Source organism: Lepisma saccharinum, chromosome 7 (assembly GCF_977018435.1).
Source record: "Lepisma saccharinum chromosome 7, izLepSacc3.1, whole genome shotgun sequence".
In the NCBI taxonomy this organism is placed as follows: domain Eukaryota; kingdom Metazoa; phylum Arthropoda; class Insecta; order Zygentoma; family Lepismatidae; genus Lepisma; species Lepisma saccharinum.
In genome coordinates this window covers 34,947,073-34,970,691 of record NC_139235.1, presented here as the reverse complement: position 1 = coordinate 34,970,691, position 23,619 = coordinate 34,947,073, and the positions used below count along the sequence as shown (strand labels likewise).

At 38.6% G+C, this 23,619-nt stretch overlaps 1 protein-coding gene across 1 annotated transcript in view; it reads right to left on the bottom strand.

Moving 5' to 3' along the window:
* The window catches only part of LOC145990427 (glutamate receptor U1-like), a 51,247-nt gene that overhangs the window by 6,495 nt on the left and 21,133 nt on the right, over positions 1 to 23,619 (bottom strand). The window contains exons 3-5 of the mRNA XM_083126119.1: positions 9,847 to 10,161; positions 6,511 to 6,611; positions 1,860 to 2,009 (exon numbers count right to left, since the gene is read on the bottom strand). Of these exons, the coding sequence (XP_082982245.1) occupies positions 1,860 to 2,009; positions 6,511 to 6,611; positions 9,847 to 10,161 (566 nt within the window). The remainder of the gene's footprint in view (positions 1 to 1,859; positions 2,010 to 6,510; positions 6,612 to 9,846; positions 10,162 to 23,619) is intronic.

Below are 23,619 nucleotides of genomic sequence, written 5' to 3'. Positions count from 1 at the left end.
ATGGCAGGGACAAGAACATCATTGAAAGCTTACAGAGGAGTTGAATAGGAGGTCGTTGAACTTCAAACAACTAGAGATACAGTGGGGAGTGGAAAATTGCTGGCTGACCGGGAATGGTTTAAGAGTACATCTAAAAATTACCGAATTGACAAGGACCGGTTCTAGTCTAGATCGCGTCGAGTGGTCTTGGTGGGTGGAATTTATTTAGAGGCAGCGTGTGAATACAGTAGTGAGTGGATTGTATTTTTGTGAATGATATGTGCTGTGTTGTGTAGTGAAATGAAATGAGTGACATATTTAACAAGCTGTCTATTCAGCTTACGAATGACGATAAGCTCCAAATCGTTGTGGATTTTTCTTGTATGTCCACTTTATGGACAGATAAGCTAATGGGGATCGGATCTACAGTTAAACTTGTATATAAACTACCATGTATCGAAACCGCAACCCCATAGTTTCAAGGCAACGACGTTACCCCTGCGCCAACAAGAAGTACTCGAACTTAAAATCGTGAAAAAAGGTAGGTTGAAAGAATAAAATTCTTGAAATCCTTTCCTTACTGACAATGTACATTTCCATGTTTTGTTTATGAGATATATATTTTAATCACAGAGTCATATCACTTCAACCCGCCAAGGATGGACTCCTTTGCTTTAAAAGTACCACCAGGCTTCAGCGGTTAAATTCTTCCCCAACCAGCGCCTGGGAGCGGTCAGTGACGTATTTGTAGTATCTTCCAAACCCAAGTATGGACAGGGAAGTCTTCACTTTACAATGGCGATAAAACCTTACAGCGATGTCAATTCGATAACCAGCATGGGATTTTTCCCAGATAAGGAAAATTTTTAAACTAAACTACTGGCATGTGATAGGGAATTTGTCCTCTAGGCCAAAACAACACTGTCCCATCGAACACATGCAGAACTCACAGGCCGCTGACCTTCAACCAACCACGCTTTACGATGTTTTCAACCCCTCTGCTGCTTTGTTTATGACTAGCTGGGGTAGACTGGCCGGAGATGACAAAGGGCATTTTGCGAGTAGAAATCGCGTTGATGGAAGTTTAAGAAAATTAGGTTTCTTACTGCGTGGATTTTCTTAAGTGAATTGAGTGAGTGAATTACGTATATATGTTTTGAATGATCTGTGCTGCGTCGTATAGTGAACGAAAATGAGTGAAATAATTAACGAACTATTGACGAAACAATTTACTCGGCTTTTGCATGAAGATAAACTTCAAATCGTGGAAGATATGCAGCCTCTGGCATCGCAAAGAAGAGAAGAATGAATTTGATTCGTTATTTTGCGTTGCTTCTCTGCCACTTTAGCTAATCGCGACGATAAGGGTGAGTGACGATACGATGAAATTCATGAAGGGTAATTCCCAAAGAATACCTATGTCCATGCCTGGATTTGAAACTGGGTCCCCTGGCGTCGTAGTGCGCTGTGCTAATAACCATTTTACCACAGAGGTTGTCAAGAGAAGAATGGAGTTCCTGTTCAAATTAAATATTCAAGGTAAGAAGTTTATTATACGCGTATATTTTATTCTCGCACGTAGGCCTACATAAATATTTCACAATATGGGCCTCTATATTTTATAAATAACCATGAAATACTTGAAATGTTCTGTTTTTATATTAATGAAACAGTAATATTTTTATAATTATTAGTAAATTGTAATGTATGTATTTTAATCGCAATGTCACATCACCTAAAAATCCAAGAAATTGAACGAAAAAGAGCCTCCCATTTGAACATTATGATAAGAAGAGATAGCCCAGGTTTTGAACCCAGCGTACGCCACTACTTTTGGTGCCGTGTTACCCTTGGGTGAATGCAAACATATAGAAGGCTACCTTGTAATCAGAATTGGATTGGTGAAATCTGCAAAGTTAATTCTTCTTCTAGTCATCGTCAACCCTCCGACGGTGACATCCACTTCTCTATTTTTCAGCATCTGCATCAGCTTGTTCCATTTGTCATCTTGTGCCTGAATGTATTTCGTCCTGCAAACGAGACAAAGATATCACAATATTGAATTTACTCTGATTTTGGTGTTCTTTGTAAGTGTGTGAGTGTATTCCTTCATCCAATATCTATAAAGCCCCAATCCCACAACTTACTCATTCACTCACTGACATAAATGTTCTCCATGAAGGAAGCAAAACATCCAACTAATTATCTTGAAACGGTTATTACTTACTCATTTTATTATTAAGAAAATAGACAATAATATTTTGTATATTTGTACCATATTAGAGCCCGTACACACACACAGAGTTACGTTCAAAACTTTCCAAATAAGTGAAACGTATATATTGGTAAACTCAATGCGAACATATTTACATCGTGGTTGTTTTAATTAAATGTTTAGAGGTATAATAACAAACAATTATTTAGAGAGTTTGCCGTGCTTGTTGTTCACCATGGAAACAGACGTTGCTAGGGTACTTACAGAAAGTTTATTTTCACCCCAAGAACTACTGTAAGGGAATTATGCTAGACTTTTCGAATTTCAAAATACGAGCGTCAGAATTTATTACAGAGGCAAGGTAGGAATTTGAGGAGAATGACAGAAAGCAATTATTATCCAATTAAGTTTAAAAATGTGAAAATGACAAAAGACGTAAATATTGCATTTCCAATTTAGTGTCGCTATTGAATTCGTTTATGCAAAACATCCAACTAATTATCTTGAAACTGTTATTACTCACTCAGTTTATTATTAGGAAAATAGACAATAATATTTTGAATATTTGTACCTTATTAGAGCCCATACAGACATAACGTTACTTTATAAACTTTTCAAATTAGCGAACTGATACACTTGTTTGGCTTCATCCAATAAAACATGCAGACATTTTACCCCATCTATAACATGATTATGCCCACAACGTGGCCGAAGATCACGCATGCGAGCGTACAAGACGTGGCCAAAGGCCACGTCGAAAGTACGCGAGTCCAATGTATATAATAAAGCCCCAATCCCACCACTCACTCACTCACTGACATAAATGTTCTCCATGAAGGAAGCCCCGGAGGCGAAAAATGTCGGATTACGACACCCCATGAAATCGTCCCAAAAGGCCGAGAAAATTAAAAAAAATAGCTCAATTAGCCCTTCCTTAAGGGTGAAAATGCCCTTTTCTCACGTCCTTAGGAATCGTTGCCACGGACATTTTTTTGCAGCACACATTGTTTCCTTCAATTCTTAATTGTCGAGATACATTATATTTCTCACAGATCAATAGCACACAGATGAATGAAATAATGGTTTTGAAAAGGTGCCTGAAACAAGGGTGACATCTACATAAGGGGTTTCATCCCAGATACAATTAGATATTGGTATACTCAATACGAAAATATTTACATCATTGTTGTTTTAATTAAATATTTAGAGGTATAATAACATACAATTCTTTGGCGTTAGAAGTGCTTGTTATTGACCATGGAGACGGACATTGCTAGGGAACTTAAATAAAGTTTATTTATTTATTTCAACCCTAAAACTACTGTAAGTGAATTATACTAGACTTTACAAATTTCAAAATATGAGCATAAGAATTTATTACAAAGGAGAGGTAGGAATTTGAGGGGAATGACGGAAAACAATTATTTTTCAATTACGTTTACAAAGGTGAAAATGAAAAAAGACATAAAATATTGCTTCTTCAATTTAGTATCGCTATTGAATTCGTTTATATAAAACATCCAACTAACTATTTTGAAATGGATATTAGTTACCCAGTTTATTATTAAGAAAACAGACAATAATATATTGATTATTTGTACCATATTAGAGCCCGTACACACGTAATGTCACATTCCAAATTTTTCAAATAAGCGAACCACGTCAGCGAGCGTACGAGACTTGGCCAAAGCTAACGTCGAAAGTGCGCGAGTCCAATATCTATAAAGCCCCAATCCCACCAATCACTCATTCACTCACAAAAATGTTCTCCATGAAGGAAGCCCTAGACAAAAAATGCCCGATTACAACCCCCTATGAAATTGTCCCAAAAGACAGAGAAAATTCAAGAATCGCTCAATTATCCCTTTTTTTAAGGGTGAAAATGCTCTTTTTTCATGTCCTAAGCAACCTGTTTCCACAACGGTTTTTTTTCTCACATTGTATGCTTCATTCTTCATTGTCTAGCTATAATGTTTCTCACAGATCGATAGCGCACAGATGAATCTACTCCTGGTTAGAAAAGGTGCTTCAAACAGGACTGACATCTACTTATATTTCAGTCCAGATACAATTAGATATTGGTATACTCAGTACGAAAATATCTACATCATGCTCGTTTTAACTAAATGTTTAGAGTTGACTAACAATTCTTCAGGGCTTATGTTGTCCATGGAAGCGGATGTTGCTAGGGAACTTAGAGAAAGTTTGTTTTCGCCCCGAAAACTATGGTAATTGAGTTTTACTAGACTTTTCGTATTTGAAAATATGAGCGTCGGAATTTATTACGGAGGCAAGGTAGGAATTTGAGGGGAAATGAAGAAACCATTTTTTTTTTCAATTACTTTTTTAAAAATGTGAAAATGACAAAAGACGTAAATATTGCATTTCCAATTTAGTGTCGCTATTGAATTCGTTTACATAAAACATCTAACTAACTATCTTGAAGCAGTTTTTACTTACCAAGTTTATTATTAAGAAAATAGACAATTCTGAATATTTTGAATATTTGTACCATATTAGAGCTCGTACACATGTAACGTTACGTTCAGAACTTTTCACATAAGTGAACCATGTCGAAAGTGCTCTAGTCAGTTTTATACAAAAGTGAATTGATTTAAATCGGGGGACTTTGAAGATATCAGAATCACTTTTGGTGAAAGTACATTAATCTAATTTATTAGTGTTTATTAGGCTCTAAGAAAGGAAAAGAAAGGAAACAAAATATCTACTGATGTGTGAAGCTCATACGAAAGGAAATGTGATAAGTAAACTGTAAACACACTTAAATTCTCTTGATTTAAAGTTCAATAATTTTTATGGGGAAAAATAGCAAACAATTTGTGCTAAAAATATATACAAAATACTAATCATGTTAAATTTTAAATAGTGTCATTATCATTAAACTGTAAATTAATATCTCATCTGATAATTTGCAAACTATCATTATACAAATTGCCCAAATTAGCTACATTAAAAAAGATTAAGACCCAATTATAAAGTACACCCAGAATGTTTTATTTTCACTGGAAGAACAGTTACTGAAATTATGTATTATCCTTTCATTAACACACTCGACAAACATTTCCATAGTAGGTTATGCAGTTATAAGTTATATAGTATCAGAAACAGAAAAATGTTCACTTACATATTCTTTATTTGCTTCAATCAAACTGTTCAAATATTTCACAGAAATAGAAAACCGTTTACTTTCTATAGAAAAAGCATCTATATGTATGGTGTCAAAAACCATACCAGCATATTTGAGCTTGTTTTCTTTATTAAAAAATGTATTTAAACAAAAAAATCCGATTTAAATTTTAAAAAATCATCAAAAATGTTTATTATCCACCCTGGTTTTATCACATCATATCACTTATCCTCATCGTCGCGATTAGACAAACTTGGAAGAAAAGCGACATAAAATAACCTAATTCAATTAACTCCACAGTATTTCAGATCTCCTCTTTGTTAAACATTTTGGGACCCCCACCCCCTTCCCCTGGAAACGGGCATGATGATGCCCTCTACCCAACAACTAAGATGAAGTGTGCTCTTTTAATGTCTTAGCTCCTTCAAATATGAAGATCTATCAATTCATGTAATTTAACTTTCCTTGATTAAAGTTATTTAGTTTCAGAATATTCCTTTACAATCTCAATTTTCAGCTACAGAAGATACATTTCTTTGTAATTGTGACACTTCCGATACATGATTTTATTACCTTCCTCAGTCTTTCAGAAAACTCTGTTGAATATGGGTTTACTGAAACTATTTTATTTTATTTTCACAAAGCAAACTTTACTCGACATCTAGATGCTTTTAGTTTCTAAAAATATTATTACATACTTTTTTTATAAACGTTTTTTGCCTATGACGGGTGTGACAAATTTTGTGACGCGTGTGACACCATGCACATGATTTACTTTGTAGGATTATGGAACAATGCAAAGGCTATAAAAATTATCATAAATATATATTCCAAACTAAGGTTTGTTTCAGAAATGAAGTATGATACTTCAGAGCTTTGTATCAATAAGACAATTAGACCGAAATTAGAATTAATTTAGTTTTCTTATGGTAAAGTCCCAATTCTACATGTACTATAAACAGTAATAGGTTTAAAACAAAATGTTATTTAAAAGCCATGAAACAAATGTTTATATTAATAAGTGGTACTTTGAATAAACATGGAATTAGCTTTGTTTCTCCACTTTCACAGGAATGGCTCTGTAATCAATATTTTCCCCCTCAAATATTAGAGAATAGCTGTTTTAAACAACTAAATAAGTTAAACCAAAAGAGTAATCTTAACTTACGTGAAATTTAATCTTTTCTCTAACGCCGACCAAATTCTCCCAAAATAGCCTGTGACGGCAAAAGTGCCATTGATATTTATAACATCGCTCATTGGTGGATCCTGCAATAAATAAAATCCAACAACCTGTAGAAATTCAGCTTGTTTCAGAACCAAACATCAAATAAGACAGGAATATCTTACTGTACATTTCTAGACCCTCCCCTGGTAATTTAATGACTATCGTTGTTCTCTTATAATCCAGGGATGCAGGGTTCGGTTCCCAGTTGGACAAAGTCCTGTGATCTGGGACATTAAAACTGTAGGCGCAGTCTTTATTAGCCTATTAAACATAAACGTGAACTTTATATATTATATATTCGCGCTTTGTTTACAATTTACAACCTACATCGCTCTGACACTTCACTAAGAAAACTAAGGATTAATCTGAATATTTTACCTAGGTTTTTTACTCAATAGATGGCACAAGTTGGGAAACACAAGTCATTTTTCAATCCTAAACATGCCCTTGTTACATACGTTTATATTTTTAAACAGAATTTTACAGATTTTCAAACTATTTTTACTATATTGTCATATATCCAAATTAATTAAAATTTTGTACACTAGGGTGTTTATGAAACGAATCCTCATAAAGTATCTAGAATTTTGTATTCATAATAGAGAGTAACTTAACAGGCAAGGTAATAATATAAAATTCTTTGGGTTATTTGGCCATTGTTCTATTTGTGCATAAACTGAACTTAAAATAAACCTTAAAACTAACTTTCTGTATTTCATGCGATTCTTATGATTAATATAGTTTTTAAAGGCAATGGGGCTCCGTTGCATTTGCATACTTTTCTGGGTCATTTCAAATCATACTTCTTTTCTTTTTTTAAAAAAAGAAGGGGGGAAAACAGCTTACAGACGGGGCTCTGCAAGAACTTTTTGCGCCCTACATGTCAATTATATGGGCCTCCCCGATGGCACAGTGGTAGTAGCGTCGTCGCCTTATAATGAAGGGGTCCCGGGTTCGATACCCGGTGGAAGTACAGAGTGGTTCGGATCCCACTTTAAACTGTAGGTCCAGTTCCAATTAGCCTTTCTCTGCACAAAATGGAGTAAAACACCAACTCAATCAATCATTCAAAAGCATGTTAATTATGACTAATTTACTAACTACAGTAGTGATCGTTAGGTTTGACAATGCAGTACAAATCAAAAACAAATTGTCTCCAAGATACCCAGTGGCGCAACCACAGGGCGGCAGGGGGGCATTGCCGCCCCACCCAACCTTCGATGGAAGTCAATTCTATGTGGGGTAAGTGGGGCAAACATTGACGTCCAAGGACACCTGCAGGGGGCACGAAAGAGCAATTGCCCCCCACGATTTCAAATTTTATGCAAATAAAAATGCATTTCGTAAAATCTTCTTGTTCGCTTCGGTCGTAATGTATGCTTTTCTCAGTATCGTCAAGTTCAGAGCCATAGCTAGGGGGCGGCGGGAGTCGGCCATGGACACCGAGCGAGTTGTAAAAGAGAGAATGCCATGGCCCCCCGTGAAATTATTTGCGCCCTATTAAATCAAAATTGTTTTCAGTTGCAAAAATTGGATCTAAGAATTTTCTTGCTCGCTTGGCTTGCAATTTAATTGTTTTCTGTTATGTATTTAAATAGTATGTGTTGTATAGCATGTATTGAATAAACTTTGAATATACGTACACAATTTAGTGTTAGCATGTTGCATATATATTTTCATATTTTATGTCGCTCTATGTTCCATATGTGTAAAACATATCTTGTACATGAAAGTTATATATCTTCGGAATGCATTTATCATTCATTTTCTGTCATTCAAAAATGCAGTTTGTGTGCTTGTTTTCCATTATTAGCTAATGTGAAATTGACGTTGTTGAAAAAATATTTCAAATCGTTTGATCCAAACAAATGCTTTAGCACCGACTTCTACCCCCTTTTTGCGTAATATTAATACTACTACTACCATTAGTAATAATAATAATATCACGTTTATCCTGGTACTTGCCCCCCCCAGAAAAAATCGTGGTTCCGCCTCTGAATTACCTAAGTCAGCTAAGAACTCTGGTCACTAGGAGAGTAGAGAGACGAGCGACTGAAAGATTAATTGGTTTTATTATCCTTCGCTTTCCTTCCACTTTGGGTTAATCGCGAAGATGATGGTGATAAGATGAAATTGTTAAATGAACAATCACAGACACGCATATCCCCACAGAGGATTAACTAGGTGTGAATCCAGACGCCAGAACATCACTAATCTGCATAATGCAGTCCAGAGTATACTGCAAAGAGCTTGATATTTGAGTGTCTTCAGGAAGGGTCACCCCTTACACCCCAAGTGAATGAAAGAGTGCAAGGTGGAGTCTCACACTTTGGCCGTGTCCGAAAGGTATTCTCGAGAATGGTCTCGTAGTTCGGTCTTGAAGTCGTGGACTGGAAGTGAAAGTCTTTCGAATTGCACTTCGACTGCAGCGCCAAAAACGATCAGTATGGTCGATGTGCTAGCTACGTTAACGACCGGCTGGCTTTGAAGTCCACGGAGCGCGCCCACCAGCTGCAACAGCACAAGCACCTTCCCACGGCCTTCACATTGAAGTTGCAAAGAACGGCAACAGCGTATCCGTAGTCATGTGACCGAGACTCCACGTGGAGTAGACGAGCAGAATGACAGCTGCGCCCATTGGCTGAAGGTTGATTGTGATTGGACGATAACAACTCGCCCGCCATTTATTCCCACCCACGTTTGTGGCAGCGGCTTTCTTTTGTTCTTCAACATTAACGAAGTAAACGAGTGGGCTATAGATGAAACTCAGGACACGTCGTTTTTCCCGCATTTTAAACACTTGTTTTTCACCATAATAATCCCATAGCATTTTCAAATGTTCTGACACATACATTTCCACACGTTCGATGAACTTTCTTTCTACCTCCGTGATTTCGAACAAATGAGCAAGGAGTCAAGTACTCAAGCCTGCAACGATGTGTGATCCGCGCTGTGATCTCGATTGCTCGTTTAATTGGCGCTTTAGAACTGCACTAGGTGACGTCACTTCCAAAAAGACCACACCTCAAGTCCGTTCTTTGTACCTTTCGGACACAGGCCCTGTCTTGTTACTGGAAGATTTGATAATTTCCTGGTCATCGTGTCAGAGTCGGTGATCTACGCTACTCAATTTTTTGCCGAGCTAGAACGTTGATCGACGTCAAGAAACCGAATGAATTGAAAATTTTAGAAATATTACACCTTTCTAATATTTACAGCATTAAAAAGTCGATGGAGCTCAAGCCTACCCTGACCCCTGGTTCCAGACACACTTACAGAAGCGGACGTTATCCTGATGACTGTCCCGTACAGATCGGACCTTCTCTCCCACCTACTCGCCCTGGGCTGCTGCCATCCTCCATCTTGGTCCCACTGCCCAATCGCTGACGTCACGAACTTTCCTCCCTTGGAAACGTGGTAAACTTCTGAAACCTTGATATCAGTCTCGGAGTTTCCGGTTTCTGCCGTAGCTACCGTGACAAGGCTGTCGTAAGGCACCCAGATGCCCTGGAAAAGATGGTTCAGGTCCGTGGTCTTTGGCAGCACAACGAGCCATACAGCGTTTCTGGAGAACAATCCTTCCTCTGACACCTGGAACAAGATGAGAACATTCAGGGTGTAATTTGAGAGGCCCTTCTGGACACTTGTATGCCTTCTTGTGGCTACAAGCATTTACCCCCTCCCCCAATATGTAGATATTTGTCGAAGGGAATGCAAAGTAGTGGTACAATCCAAAAGTTCTGGGACCTTGCTCATAGTTCCTTACCATGACAACTTCAAAACACCGATGCACAACCACCTTCAAAGTAATTCCCCTTGGGCAATGGTGCACTTTGGCCAGTGATGGTAAAGCTACTGGAAGCAGTGCTGAAAGTCGTGTTTTGAAACCTCCTGCGATGCTGTTTTCACCTCATTTTCTCACGCGAAACGGTGCCCCTTTAGATAGATTTTCATGTAGGGGGGAAAAGTAGAAAACGCAGGGGGCTAAGTCCTGTGAATAGGCGGGATGTTCCAGCACAGACGTTCCATGTGTGGCCATAAACGCAGCAACCTGTGGACAGGCGCATTATCATGGAGAAGGTATCATTGTCCACTCTGCCACATCTCAGGCCGCTTACGGCGGATCAACTACCGCAAACAACGTAAACCTTCCACATATAGCTCCATGTTTACTGTTCTACCCTCAGGAATGAATTCTGTGTTAACAATTCCTTGAGAATGAAAGAAAACCATGAGAACAGAGATGGAAGAAACTGGCAAGATAGAAGCAAAGGGTAAGCCATGCTCGTGGTTTTCTTTCATGGCCAAACATAGAATGTCTGTGCTGGAACATCCCGCCTATTTACTGGACTTATCTCCCTGCGACTTCTACCTTTTCCCCACATGAAATCTCATCTAAAACGGCGTCGTTTCACGTCAGAAACCCACGGAAAACAGCATGGCAGGATGCATTACATGAGTTGCAACATATGGTTTCGAGCACTGCTTCCAGCAGCTTTACCAGCTCTGGCAAGAGTGTATCATTGCCCAAGGGGATTACTTTATTGGTTGTGCATCGGTGTTTTGAAGTCATAAACAAAACATCCTGAAGTTGATAAGGAACTATCATCCGAGTCCCTGAACTTTTGGATTGTACCACGCATTCTCCGTCCATCTTAAGAACGAAGCGAATAAAAATAAACTCAGGTGATCTGTGACAAGTAGTTGCTTGCCAATTTGTTAATTCATCTCTTTCATAGCTATTTTGGCAATACGTAGAATATACTAATTTCAAATATAGCTTTAAGTGGTATGACGTCAGGGGGTTTGAGCTTGTATTTATGGAGGTGTAAAAGTAGATTTAGAGCAAATTTAGCATAAATTTAGTCTTTGTTAAAATTTTTGGGAGATTTTGAGGAAATTTTGGGGCGTTAGGGGTGTTTGGGGTGAATGCATAAATCACAGTGAGCGTGATGATATACTTTAGTCCTGCACGTAAACTTTCTGCGAAACAGAGCTGTTTCAACAATAAACTCTGCTTTGAAATTGAAACCAATCCATGGAATAGATTACGCAAACACACACATATCTGCCACTACTGCGTAGATTTCAGATTTTTAAAAAAAATATCTTATGTTGTCACAGTCGCGTTTGAAATGAAAACAGAATTAAGACTAGGGCACACACAAAGCAAAAGATGTAAATGTGAGCATATCTACGACAGCATCATTGATTTATTTGTATTTCTTTGTTATTTAGAGTCACTTCTCTGTCAATACGTAACGCGTTCGGTCATCAAGCGGGCATGTCAATCTCAAATGAATATCTATCTCCCTCTTGTTGGTTGTGTCGATCCTGAGCATTCAAGGTCTTGTTTGTATCGTGTTCAGGTGATAAGTAGGTGTGTGTAGAAGGGAGGCCTCGGACATGTGTTCTTACTAGGCAGGACTGCATTGCACTCCACGGCGCTATCAGATAAGAAGCAGCTCTAACATCTGATGTGACTGCACACAGATCATATTGAACGTTTTCAGGTCGATTTGGCAATATTTTGTAAGATAAACAATCTTGATATAAAGAATCAAATGTTTCAACACCACATGCTCACAGAACTGAAAATGTGTAAATTGACAAAAGATACAAATATATACAGGGTGCGGCAGAAAAACCTGTTGATTTCTAAAATGATATAATAACACAAAAAAAAAACAGTAAATAAAAATGGTTCGTCTTTATTAATGCGCCATTATTCTTGAAAATAAATTATGATTTACGCCAACATTAAATGCGGAAAATAACATCTTGCAAATGGGGCCCATTTTGGTCCACACACTGCTGTAGTCGGTCGCTGATACTTCTCTTTTCTGGGGAAGAAAGAACTGCCGATTGTTGTTTTATTATGGCGTCGCGTTGGGTGTGGGGGTTGTGGGAGGGGAGGTGGTGGGTATTCCGCTTCTCACTGGCATTTCTTGAGCCGTGGAACGCAACGCACCACACTTTCATTGTTGAAACACCGTTTGCAAGATGTTATTTTCCGCACTTGATGTTGGTGTAGGTGCCGGGGGGATCTCAGTCCCCCTTACCCCTGGCACTGCATTCAGTCCTCTTGACAGTAGGTAAAACTATTTTGTGCAATTTGCTTGCAGTGAAGAATGGAAATATAGGCAGCTCACAACTTTAAGGATAAATCCACAGAACATAAACAGCAGCTATTACATTCGCTCATCTTGTTTATGAGCACAAGTCTAAATAGCTGAAAGTATAGGCTACTTAAAATATTATCTAGACTTTGCAAGTTCTTTCATAGAGGAGCTTCTTTATCTGTACCTTCACTGTCCCTGTCGCGACCTCCCGTTTAGACAGAAATCTGTGACTTTGATGTGCCATCATGCAAATTCCCTTCGCATCTGCATCAAAGGTCAACAGCTCCAAGTTTCGGGAACGAAGGAGAGTTTCATTGCTTCGGCAGGGGGTGGAATGTACTGTGATTGAATATTGTGCATTTTTTGTATGATATAAAAATCTGTATCATCTTAAGTAGTATGGAGTGTGTAAGGGATGATTTCAGTATCAGTCAATTAACACTTCAAGAGATGTTTTAAAAGATGTAGAAAGATGTAGTATTTGTATGATATTTATACATTTTATATAACTTAAATTACACACACATACATAATTTACCTTCCTTTAATACTATTAAATTTTTAAAAATGGACTTGGTATATAAAGTCCCCCCTGATAACCCGTAAGCCCCCCCCCCCCCCCGAGATAAATTCTAGCTACGGGCCTGAATCATAATGTTCTTTTTTCAATAATAATGGCATACATTTGGTTGTAAGTCTAGCACATGAATATAGACGAGCTCTTTTTATTTGCTGTGTAATATTATTTTAAAAATAATCAGGTTTTTCTGTCCCATCCTGCATTACCTGGAATTTCTTGTAACTTATATTCCTTGTGGCAGACACGCCAGGTAATGGTAAAATTCAAGAGGGTCTGCTTCGGGCAAGATTGTCTTTCAAGATAGGGCGAGAGTTGGTTGGACTTCGTACCCTTGACCCTCTCTAACTCTGCTGGAAAATGAAAAAAATTGTATGGTTTATGAATAATATGTTGTTTATGTATGTTTTCTGTTGTTTTTCGCTTCCTGAGGTGTAGTATGGAGAAGTAAAGTACCTGTGTTTCCTTAGCCTGAAGCACCACAGCCCGAAGGCTTCTCTCAAGTGAATATAGCACCCAAAACGACAATCCAAAACAGCATAGGGACGTTTCCTGCCGCTTCATAAACACAAAATATTAATGACAAAAGTCAATAAATATACAAAAAAATTGGTTTACATTAAAACATAATATTGCGAATTAAAAATATCACCACGAACTGAAAACTTAGGAAACGAAACTATTGTTATGGTGTTATAAGTTTTCGATGTTTTTGTTAGGTTGAGAACGTAAGTTTTAACTTAATATGATAGCAGCAGGTTCAGCAACAAATGCCCATGTATTTAAATGGGATAACAATTGCCCATCAAAAGCGTGGTGACACAACAGGGGTGCTGCCACCTACAATACCAGACACATTGTATACTGATCGGGTAGGGTATCGCGATGTTCTTACACCCGGGATTCATTGCCACAGCAATATTTACAATAATTTGTAGTTTGTTATCATGTGCGTGTGTGCATGCGCGCGTCTTTCTTTTGAACCCCCCTCCCCCGAAGTCAGTCGGCGCAGTGGTGAATTCAGGAGGTGGCCCGGGGAAGAAAATCCCCTCCGGAAATAGAAAAGTTTCCCCTGAAAATTTTAATAACCTGGCAGAACATTCGGACTATTGCTAAGAAATTTGGCAACCCCCTTAACTTTGGTTTCTTTCATTCACTTTAATTTAACATAAATTGTACTTTTCTGTTTTTTTCATAATAATAAGCACTGATCGTCCTCTTTATAATTAAAAGTCAAAATCCTACTTTAATAAATTATTAATGAATAAAAATTTAGTCAAAATAATTTAATTGAATTACATTAGTAGTACTGCTTTATTTCTATTGTAATTTGATGACATTCCCTCCCTTGTGAAGTTGGATATCCCCCCAGAAGAAAAGTGACTTCAACACTGAATCGGCGTCACTGATAGCAGCCGTGTTTCTCCTGCAGATAACTGTACATGCAGACTTAGGACCTCGGAGTCATGTTTATTTGTATCTACAAAGAATTGTTGCTTCCCACACACAATATGGCAACGTTCCACACACCGTTGCCTAGCTTAGCAACAATTTTCCCTCCAAACTTATAGAACACCTGTCATTTTTATGGGAATGAATAAATTACATTTTCTTGTTTTTCTCGTAATGAAGTGTCGTTTCCATGACTTTCATCTGTTCTGCTGGTTTTTGGTAATGGCGTGTGGCGGTGATTATGTCTCTGGTTACTTCTGCAACTGTCGCTTGAAGTTCGATCGGTGATGGTGGTTCTCTTCCAAACCGGTGTGTTCGTCCTTAGAAGGGCCGACTTAAGTTTTGGTCCTTAGAAGGGCCGACATAAGTTTTGGTCCTTAGAAGGGCCGACATAAGTTTTGGTGCTATTGGTTTGGGATTATATTTTATATTAAATGTTGGTTACTTAATGTCATTTTCCATCTGTGTGGATGTCAGAAATAGCGCGAGAGGGAGGTGGCAGAGTGTGGTTCCTGACCCACTCAAAATCAGCCTGGCCCACCCTGTCAAAATTTGGCAGATTCCGAGAGAAGAACAAAATCAAAATGTAAAAACGGTGGAGAACTGATACGAACCCACGATGTCTAGATCCCGAGCGCCCTCTACTAAGCCATGAATCATGGAGTTCTGAACCTAAGTCATTACATTTTTCAATGTAATATTTGAATTTGTATAATTTTTACTCCAGTATTTGAACTTCCTACCATTTGATGAAGTATCGATGATGCGAATTACAATGCAGGGCAATTCAAAATAAATGTTACAAAAAGAAACCATATACCCGTGACTGCTGTGATAAATGTAATTCACAATTATCGATATACTAACATGAAAGGTCAACTCATCAAGTTACTTGGTACACATACTACACGTTCCCAGTCTGTCTTCTTTGGCAAATTTCGACGGAAATGTCTCTGAACAACGGTTACCGATTAAGTGTTTGCGTATTCTAGCATACAATAAGCCTTTTCTTTCACTGATGCCGCCATTCTTGATGACAAGCTTGTTTTGTTTCAGTGTTGCCAGATGAAACCTGGAAAGGTAAACTATCATGTTATGTCGATAATTGTGAATTAAATTCATTGCATCAGCCACAGGTATGGTTTCGTTTTGTACCATTCATTTTGAATTACCCTGTATATGGATGAAGATCTACAGAGCACTCAAATCTTTGTCGGCCACCCTATGACCCCCTCATAGCACAAAATCTTGCGTCGCTTCTGGTGGTGTGCGTGTGCACGTCCTGGTGTCGCGAAGAAGTACATTTCAGCAAAGTTGATACACTATGGATAGAATATGCTGCAACGAACCGGAATTTTAGTTAAAGCCTGTTACAGTGGTGCCACTCATAAGGACCACAATCCGTTCCAGAACGGCTTTTATCATGCAGGACGCTGTTTCCGATAGATTACTATAGGAATTATTTCAATTTCTTCCAGAGACCTTTCTAAAATCGCGAAACATAGCAAATGTTGGAAATGCCAGAAATTTACTATTTTATATGTACGTAAAATACAGGCTATAAAAATTACGTACAATACAGTATGAATGTATGTATCATTCATTGTTATTTTGGCTTTTGACGCTTTGGTCTGCTTTTCTTTTAGTGCATTTATAACCAGTGTGCGAATTAAGCTTCTTGTTTGGGGGGGGGGGCACTCAGTGGCGTATTTATGATTTCATTTCGGGGGGGTAGGATTGGAAATTCGTGTATGTGTTACCAGTCACTAAACTAAATTGCTTTTCGGTTCTAAGTACCCAAGAACATTGGTCCTAACCTGGGTCATTAAATCTTATGAAAACATTTACACGTAATTTACAAACACTTAATTATACAGAGGCTGATTCTTTCATATTGAGCCGAATTCAATGTGCCACTGTACCGTGCATGTGCAACGCATCACCGTGAGATTACCCCGAGGCAAGCAACAGTATCTCGTTAGTCACGCAGTAGAGCAGTGTGGTCGAGCGTAATCTGATGCCGCCGAAACTGAACAGATTCTGGGAGGGGTACATTGTTGCCCTTTCCAACGATAAGTTCACGGCGTCGCGCATCGTAGAAATGTGTAAAGTGCATAATTTTCATGTAGGTCGTGCCACTGTGATTCGTATTATATGGAAATATGCGACACAGAGTCCTGAGCCCACCACACCTACGCGAGCAGCTAGAAACCGGCCTCCCGTGAAGAGGACCCTGCCGCTATTGCATGTTGTTCGGCGTATGGCGACCTCCAAAAATCCCCCCCCCCCCCACACAGCGTGCAATAGCCAGCAAATGCCGCACATCGCAGGCGACAATCAACCGCGCCATTCACAGGTATTTACGCCTCAAGGCCATTCACAAGAGCAGTGTGCACGCCCTGAAACCGTGTCAAGTGGCTGAGCGAAAAAGGAACTGCAGGAGGCTGTATGAACGTCATCTAGCGGCTGATCGGTGGAAGTGGAACAGGAAACTAGAATTTCTGCAATTCCCTTCTCTGACATCCCTGTCAAGAGTCCAGATGCCAGTCCAATGGACTATTGTGCTTTCGGACTCCTCACGCGGCGCCTGTCCCATCGTCGAGTCGCACCATCTCCAGCCTGTGGAAAGCCTGTAACGAGGAGTGGGATGCAATACCCATGGTCCAGCTGCAACGCAGTCTCCTGCAATGGAAACTCCGATGCCAGGCAATAGTCAATAGTGGTGGCCTGCAGATCGAACACAACCGGTGGTGGAAACACTGCATTTCCTAGGTAGGTGGCACATTCGAATTCGGCTCAATATAAATGAATCAACCTCTGTATTTAAACATTCTAAGAAGACCCAAACTCATACGCGAAATGAGCTATCGAACTAGTAACACCGAAAAAGTGACCAAATTTATTTTTCCAAGTTCAAACTTTATTTCCATACAACCTACCTATAAATTTCTTGTGAACCCTTTGATGCATGTAAAATCGCAACATACCCTACGGTATGTGGGATCTAATCTGAGCTCATTCATCATTCATCCCCAACTAATGGCATACTCGCTGCTGATGGAGAGCTTAATGGCAAAGTGCGAGAGGTAATAGATACACACATAAATGGCAGAACACAACACTTGAGTTTTATGTCCTCAAAGACTGGATCAACATGCTAATGGAAAAGTATACCAGTCTCTGTCTGGATATGGAGGTTCAGCCGTGAGCAATTATGACCGTGACTGTACAGTACTTCGAGAGTTTGACTTGCAACTCGCTCCAATGTTTCCTACCTCAATCCTCGTACTGCATCTCTCAATGTTCGCTCAATAACTGACTAATGACCTCTCTCCTCCCAGGTATTTATTATGATCGATTTTACTACGCAAATGCAGAGTAGTGTGGCCTCTTCCTGGATTTCGCCTCTTTACATGTTTACGCCGCTGATGACCAGGAAGAGCTTAAGTAATGCATTCCTGATTGTCAAGTTCCTGTCTGGAAAATGATAGCCAGTGTCTGGGATTTTAAACTGTTTTTAATCTAATGTATTTTCAATAGTAGGGGATTGTTACGATCTTTTCCCCCAGAAAAGAATTCCTTAGTTAAATTCGTTATTGTGCGTGAACCAGCCTTATGAGGGTTAATTTTATTTTTAAAAAAAACATAATACAAACACCCAATACAATATATAAATGGATTAAATAACTGTAACCTTGTCCCATATAAACACACTATGAACGGATTAAATTGAAGAATCTATGTGTCAATGCACACAACTGTGAAGGAGATGTTTGCTGAAAAGCGTGACAGACAATAAACACTTGTGTTTGTTGATATCGTCGGTTACGGTTGATATGTGACTGACGTCACATTACGTCATTCACCTGACGCAATACGAAATATGCCAGTTGCGTCTCGTGGCCTCAAATTTGGCCGGGGCTTATTTTTTAAAGAATTTAAAATATAATGACAATTCACATGAATTACAAAAAATAGGTATTTTTTTCTTCTAGACTACAAAACTGGACTTACTTTTTTGAAAGAATTTAAAATGTAATGACAAATTACATGAATTACAAAAAAACGGGTATTTATCTTTTTCTAAACTACAAAACTGGACTTATTTTTTAAAGAATTTAAAATATAATGACAATTCACATGATTACAAAAGAAACAGGTATTGTTGTGAAACATACCTTTCTACGAACGTTGACTCCTGTTCTTCTGCTCAGCAAATTTTGTTATTACTTTTTCGTTGAAGCCCTCTATGTTTGAAATGTATTCTTGCTCTATTGTAAGCAAGTGCCAAGGCATTTGGTCTGTCTTGTCCCTTTGCATTTCTTAAGCAGGTTTTAATACGCTTCAATGTGCTGAAACATCGTTCAGATTCAGCTGTTGCCACTGGAGTTATTAGAAACTATGTTTGTCATTTTTACTGTTTCTGAAAAGGTACCCTCTAAATAATTTTAAATAAAAAATGAATGCAATCTACTGATAGAGTTTATGTTTTTCAACTCTTCACTACAATAAAGAACACGAAGTTCCCTCTTTAGTTTTCCCTCTTCTATGAAGGGATAATAAATCTGGGAAGATGCCTCTGTTTAAAGATTGTTCTCTTTCATTATGTCCTCGTAGAGCAAGTTCATGTCGACCACAGAATTTTAAGCAATCGATAATTCTATTTAATATATGCCTATTTTTCCGGACAAATTCATTGTGTCTTGTAATTGACAGCCTATGTCCTTCATCAATTTGTGTTCGAACATCAACCCTGCCAAACTCACTCAAACATAGCAAATGAAAGCCACCAAAACACTACAGAACAAACAAGAACAAACAACACGCGAGATCGAACGCGACGCGAAGGAATTAGCCCCGAATCAGCACTCAAATCCATTGGACTCTCCCCTTCTCTCTCTGCTAGCACGTGACCTTGACTGTAGCGTAGGTGGGTGTAGGCCACGCCTTCCTTTGCGACGTGCCCCGGAAAAAGATAATTGACATCAATGCCGCTAGGAGCGCTGTCGTATCCATTGCAACAGACGATGAATTTACGTGGGTAAAAATCGCCTTTTAAAAGACTGTGTGATAGTTATGAGTTATGGTGATTGATAATTACGTCAATACATCCGTTTTTTTTCTTTAGGGGCTAAGCCCCGGAAGCCCCAAGGACGAGACGCTACTGCTATATGCCATGGAAACTTAAGAGCCCGTATCAGCGTCACTCGAAAAAAGCAACGGACAGATGTCAAATTTTCTTCCTAGTCTTACCAATATTGATTCCATTTCCCCCTTCGAACGCAAATCCATTGCATGGGAGGGTTGCTCTGTCGAAAGAAACAGAAGACAAGGTTCCCTGTCCGCTACTCACCCCCCCCCCCCCCCCACCCCGCCTGGAAGGTCAGGCTCTGACCATAACAGACCTTTCTTTTGAGCCCGCACGTTTATAACTCCGAGCCGAGAGGGTTTCTTTGACAGGACAACACTTTTTCCGAGTGTCTGAAAGAAGAAAAACACACATTGACGAACATCGCAATACAACTTACATGTAATAGAGCCAAGGACTATTTAGGGGAGGCGGGGTGTCCAGGGAGTCTGAATCTTCCACGAGAGACTTACGAAGTACTAAAATTAAATTATGTAAATATGCTTGTTTTGTTTAGCATCTGTCGTATAATCGAGAGAGGTGTATTTCCGTCAAACTTATTGTAAGGGAAGGATTACATTGGGGTCATACAACTTTGGATGACTGTATCAAAGAAGATTTATACACACCACTACATAAGTAATATGCTTAAATATTAAATTAAGAGCTTTACTTTTCGTCAAATGGATCTAACATCCTTTTTCGTTATTCAATAAATATTCAATTCCTTATCTGTTTCACAATCACCTTGCCAGGTCAGTTGTTTTTATACAAATTGAAGCGATCTTAACTATTCATGAGCTAGATAATGAATACGTGCTGTTATATTCCTATTCTTATGCCATCTTTTCCCATTCATGTGATAACAATATTAATTAATATTTTAATATTATTAATTTAATATTACTGTTATTTTAACTTGTTTTTATTATTAGAAGAAGGTACCAACATCATAGGCGTGCGCAGACCCTCTGATAAGGGGGGGAGCAAAAACCTTGAAAATTAAGTCAGATCGGCAAAGAAAAACCTCATTTTATCTCACTGTTTTAGTTTCTTGCATTGATGTGATATATATATGTGTGTGTTCGCGCGCGCGAGTGTGTATATTATATATATATATACCTAGGTATTAACATATTATTTAAATACATTACGTAATCTATTCATCCGCCCCTTAACAAACCAACAGCAAAAATTATATAGATTGTCTCTGAAATGTGAGCGCTCGTTTTCCTCCAAACCAAACTGTTATAGCAGCAACTGTCTGAATTACTTATTCGTTCTTACTTTCTTTCTGGTAATTTACAATGTATTGGAGAAAAGAAACTGCGAGCGAAGCGAGCAAGAAAATTTTTCGATCCAAATTTTTGAAAGTTGAAAACAGTATTGATTTAATAGGGCGCAAAAAATTTCATGGGACGGCATGGCATTCTCTTTTACAATTTTTCTCAATCAGATTGTTCGGCGCCCAGGGCCAACTCCCGCTACTTCCTAGCTACGGCTCGGAAGTTGACAAGACTGCAAGAAAAGCAGGTACCCCGAGCGAAGCGAGAAAGAAAATTTTACGAAATGTATTTTCATTTGTATAAAATTTAAAGTCGAGGGGACAATTGTCCCTCTGTAACCCCTCTGCAAGTGATCCTGACCGTCTGGAAGAAATAATGCAAGATGGACGTGAAAACTAATTCCGTCTTGAGTATCCTTTTGTCCTGCTACTAGTAGATTCTGCTAGTCTTGCTTTCTTTTACTTCAATGATTTCCGTCCAAGGTTGGAAAAAGGCATAAGCAATGCCCCCCTGTCCCATTGTGGTTGCGCCATTTCCTTTTAGAGTAAAATATTGTTTAATAACAGCGACAATATTGCTCTCCACTAAATTTCTAGGTGAAAGTATAATAATATAGGGGCATGGAACGTCTGGAAGGGGGGCAAGGATGACCACACCTTGAAAACGAAGGTCAACCTAAAAATATATATTTCACAAGTATAATTAGATTTGAGTCATAGTAATTTACATTAATTATTATGTAATGGGGACGCAGGAATGCGATAATTTCAAATTCAAGTGGTGTTTTTTGAGGGGACAGCACTAGTATCGGGGTAATATGCCCCATGAAAAAAATACCTTTCTTGTCCCTTTGTGAAAAAATCTGCGAACGTCCGTGATTAGGGGGCAATCCCCCCCCCCCCGCCCGTGCGCACGCCTCTGACCAACATATATGGAATAGTTTATAACATCGAGTAGCAGGATATCTCTCCTGTATGGTGCTGTAAACTAGGGAAATAATGACGATGTTTTGTAGTAGTGCATAGCTATTCACCCTGTTGCGACACATGTGCAGAACAGGCTGAAGACATTCTTTTGTGTTTTCTGCAGTTGGTGGATTATCCTAAGTGAGATGATTTTGATGTTCTTTCTTTTCTTAACGTAATAAAAACGTGTCTTACAACCTAAGGCGTCATGCTTTGTGCTCCGCCTGAGGATGAATTGTATGATGAAACTGATGAACGGACACTCACAAAGAGCATCCATGCCGGGATTCGAACTCCCGGATGTGCTAACCACTTCATCACGGAGGCCAGTGCTAATGCACATGAATATCAATCCAAGTTAGCCATTTGGAATCATTGGGAAAGTCGTGTAGTTAGTAAAATGTGTACTTTTAGCATTTTTGATACAATTAAAACTATTTACAGCCAATGCATATTACTCATATTGAACCGGAACGACGAATTTGTGAATTTACTACAGGACTTTTCAAACATCCGCAGATAAGGCTAATACAGTTTCTTGTTCATATCTATCATAGTTATCCTGAAATACACGTATGTCAGTTTTCACGCAGCTTACTAGTTTCCAGATATGCTTGATTCTGTTAACTGTTCCCAGGGGCGCCGACTTGTCAAAATTATTGGGGGGCTCTGATCACTGAAATAAATGAATGATGACTCACACCCTTTTTTTTCTAAAAAATAAAAAATACGTCTTCGTATAGCAGTTTTTAAGCAGCTATTATATTCCTCATGCAAATGAAATGTAACATGAAAAACGTTTAGAAAATGTTTCAAAGTCTCTTTATGTCTATTGTGTCTGCTCATTTGTTTTTTAGATAACAATTAACATTTTTATTGAAAAGTATGTATTTACATTAAGAGACCAACCTAAAAGTTTTATGCCGACCTCGGTAGCCGAGCGTGTTGGATGGTAGACTCAATCCAGAGGTCTCGGGTTCGAGTCCCGGAGAGTGCATGGGCGTGTTTTAATGTCCGCAACAGACATGTGATGGGTTGCAAATAACCCATAAAATAAACAATATTTACAATATTTAACAGTTTTATTTAATTATTTACATAAATGCTAACACAAATCGCAGGAAAATGGTTTTACTTTTTTGTTCTTGCTACAATATTTTACTTTTCAAATTTAATTTTGCAATAATAAAAAAAAATAGCATGTACACTAAGACATAAATTGACATACACAACAAAAACATATGAACATGATCTAAAAATAAAGCAAAAGTTGCTCTACGCAGTGGGTTATTTTTTATGAACTCATTAACGAGCGGACTCAGGTCCAAATTTTCAAGCACAGTTTGATGTGTGTGGAGTACCGCTAAGCTGCTTAGTCTCTTCTGCCTCATTGTAGATCTCAAATATGTCTTTATTCACCGAATAGCACTGAATGACCTTTCGGCTGTGGCTGTCGTCACTGGCACAGTGCTGAGGACCATCATGAATTTGGTTCCTGGAGGGTGCTGTCTTCCAAAAG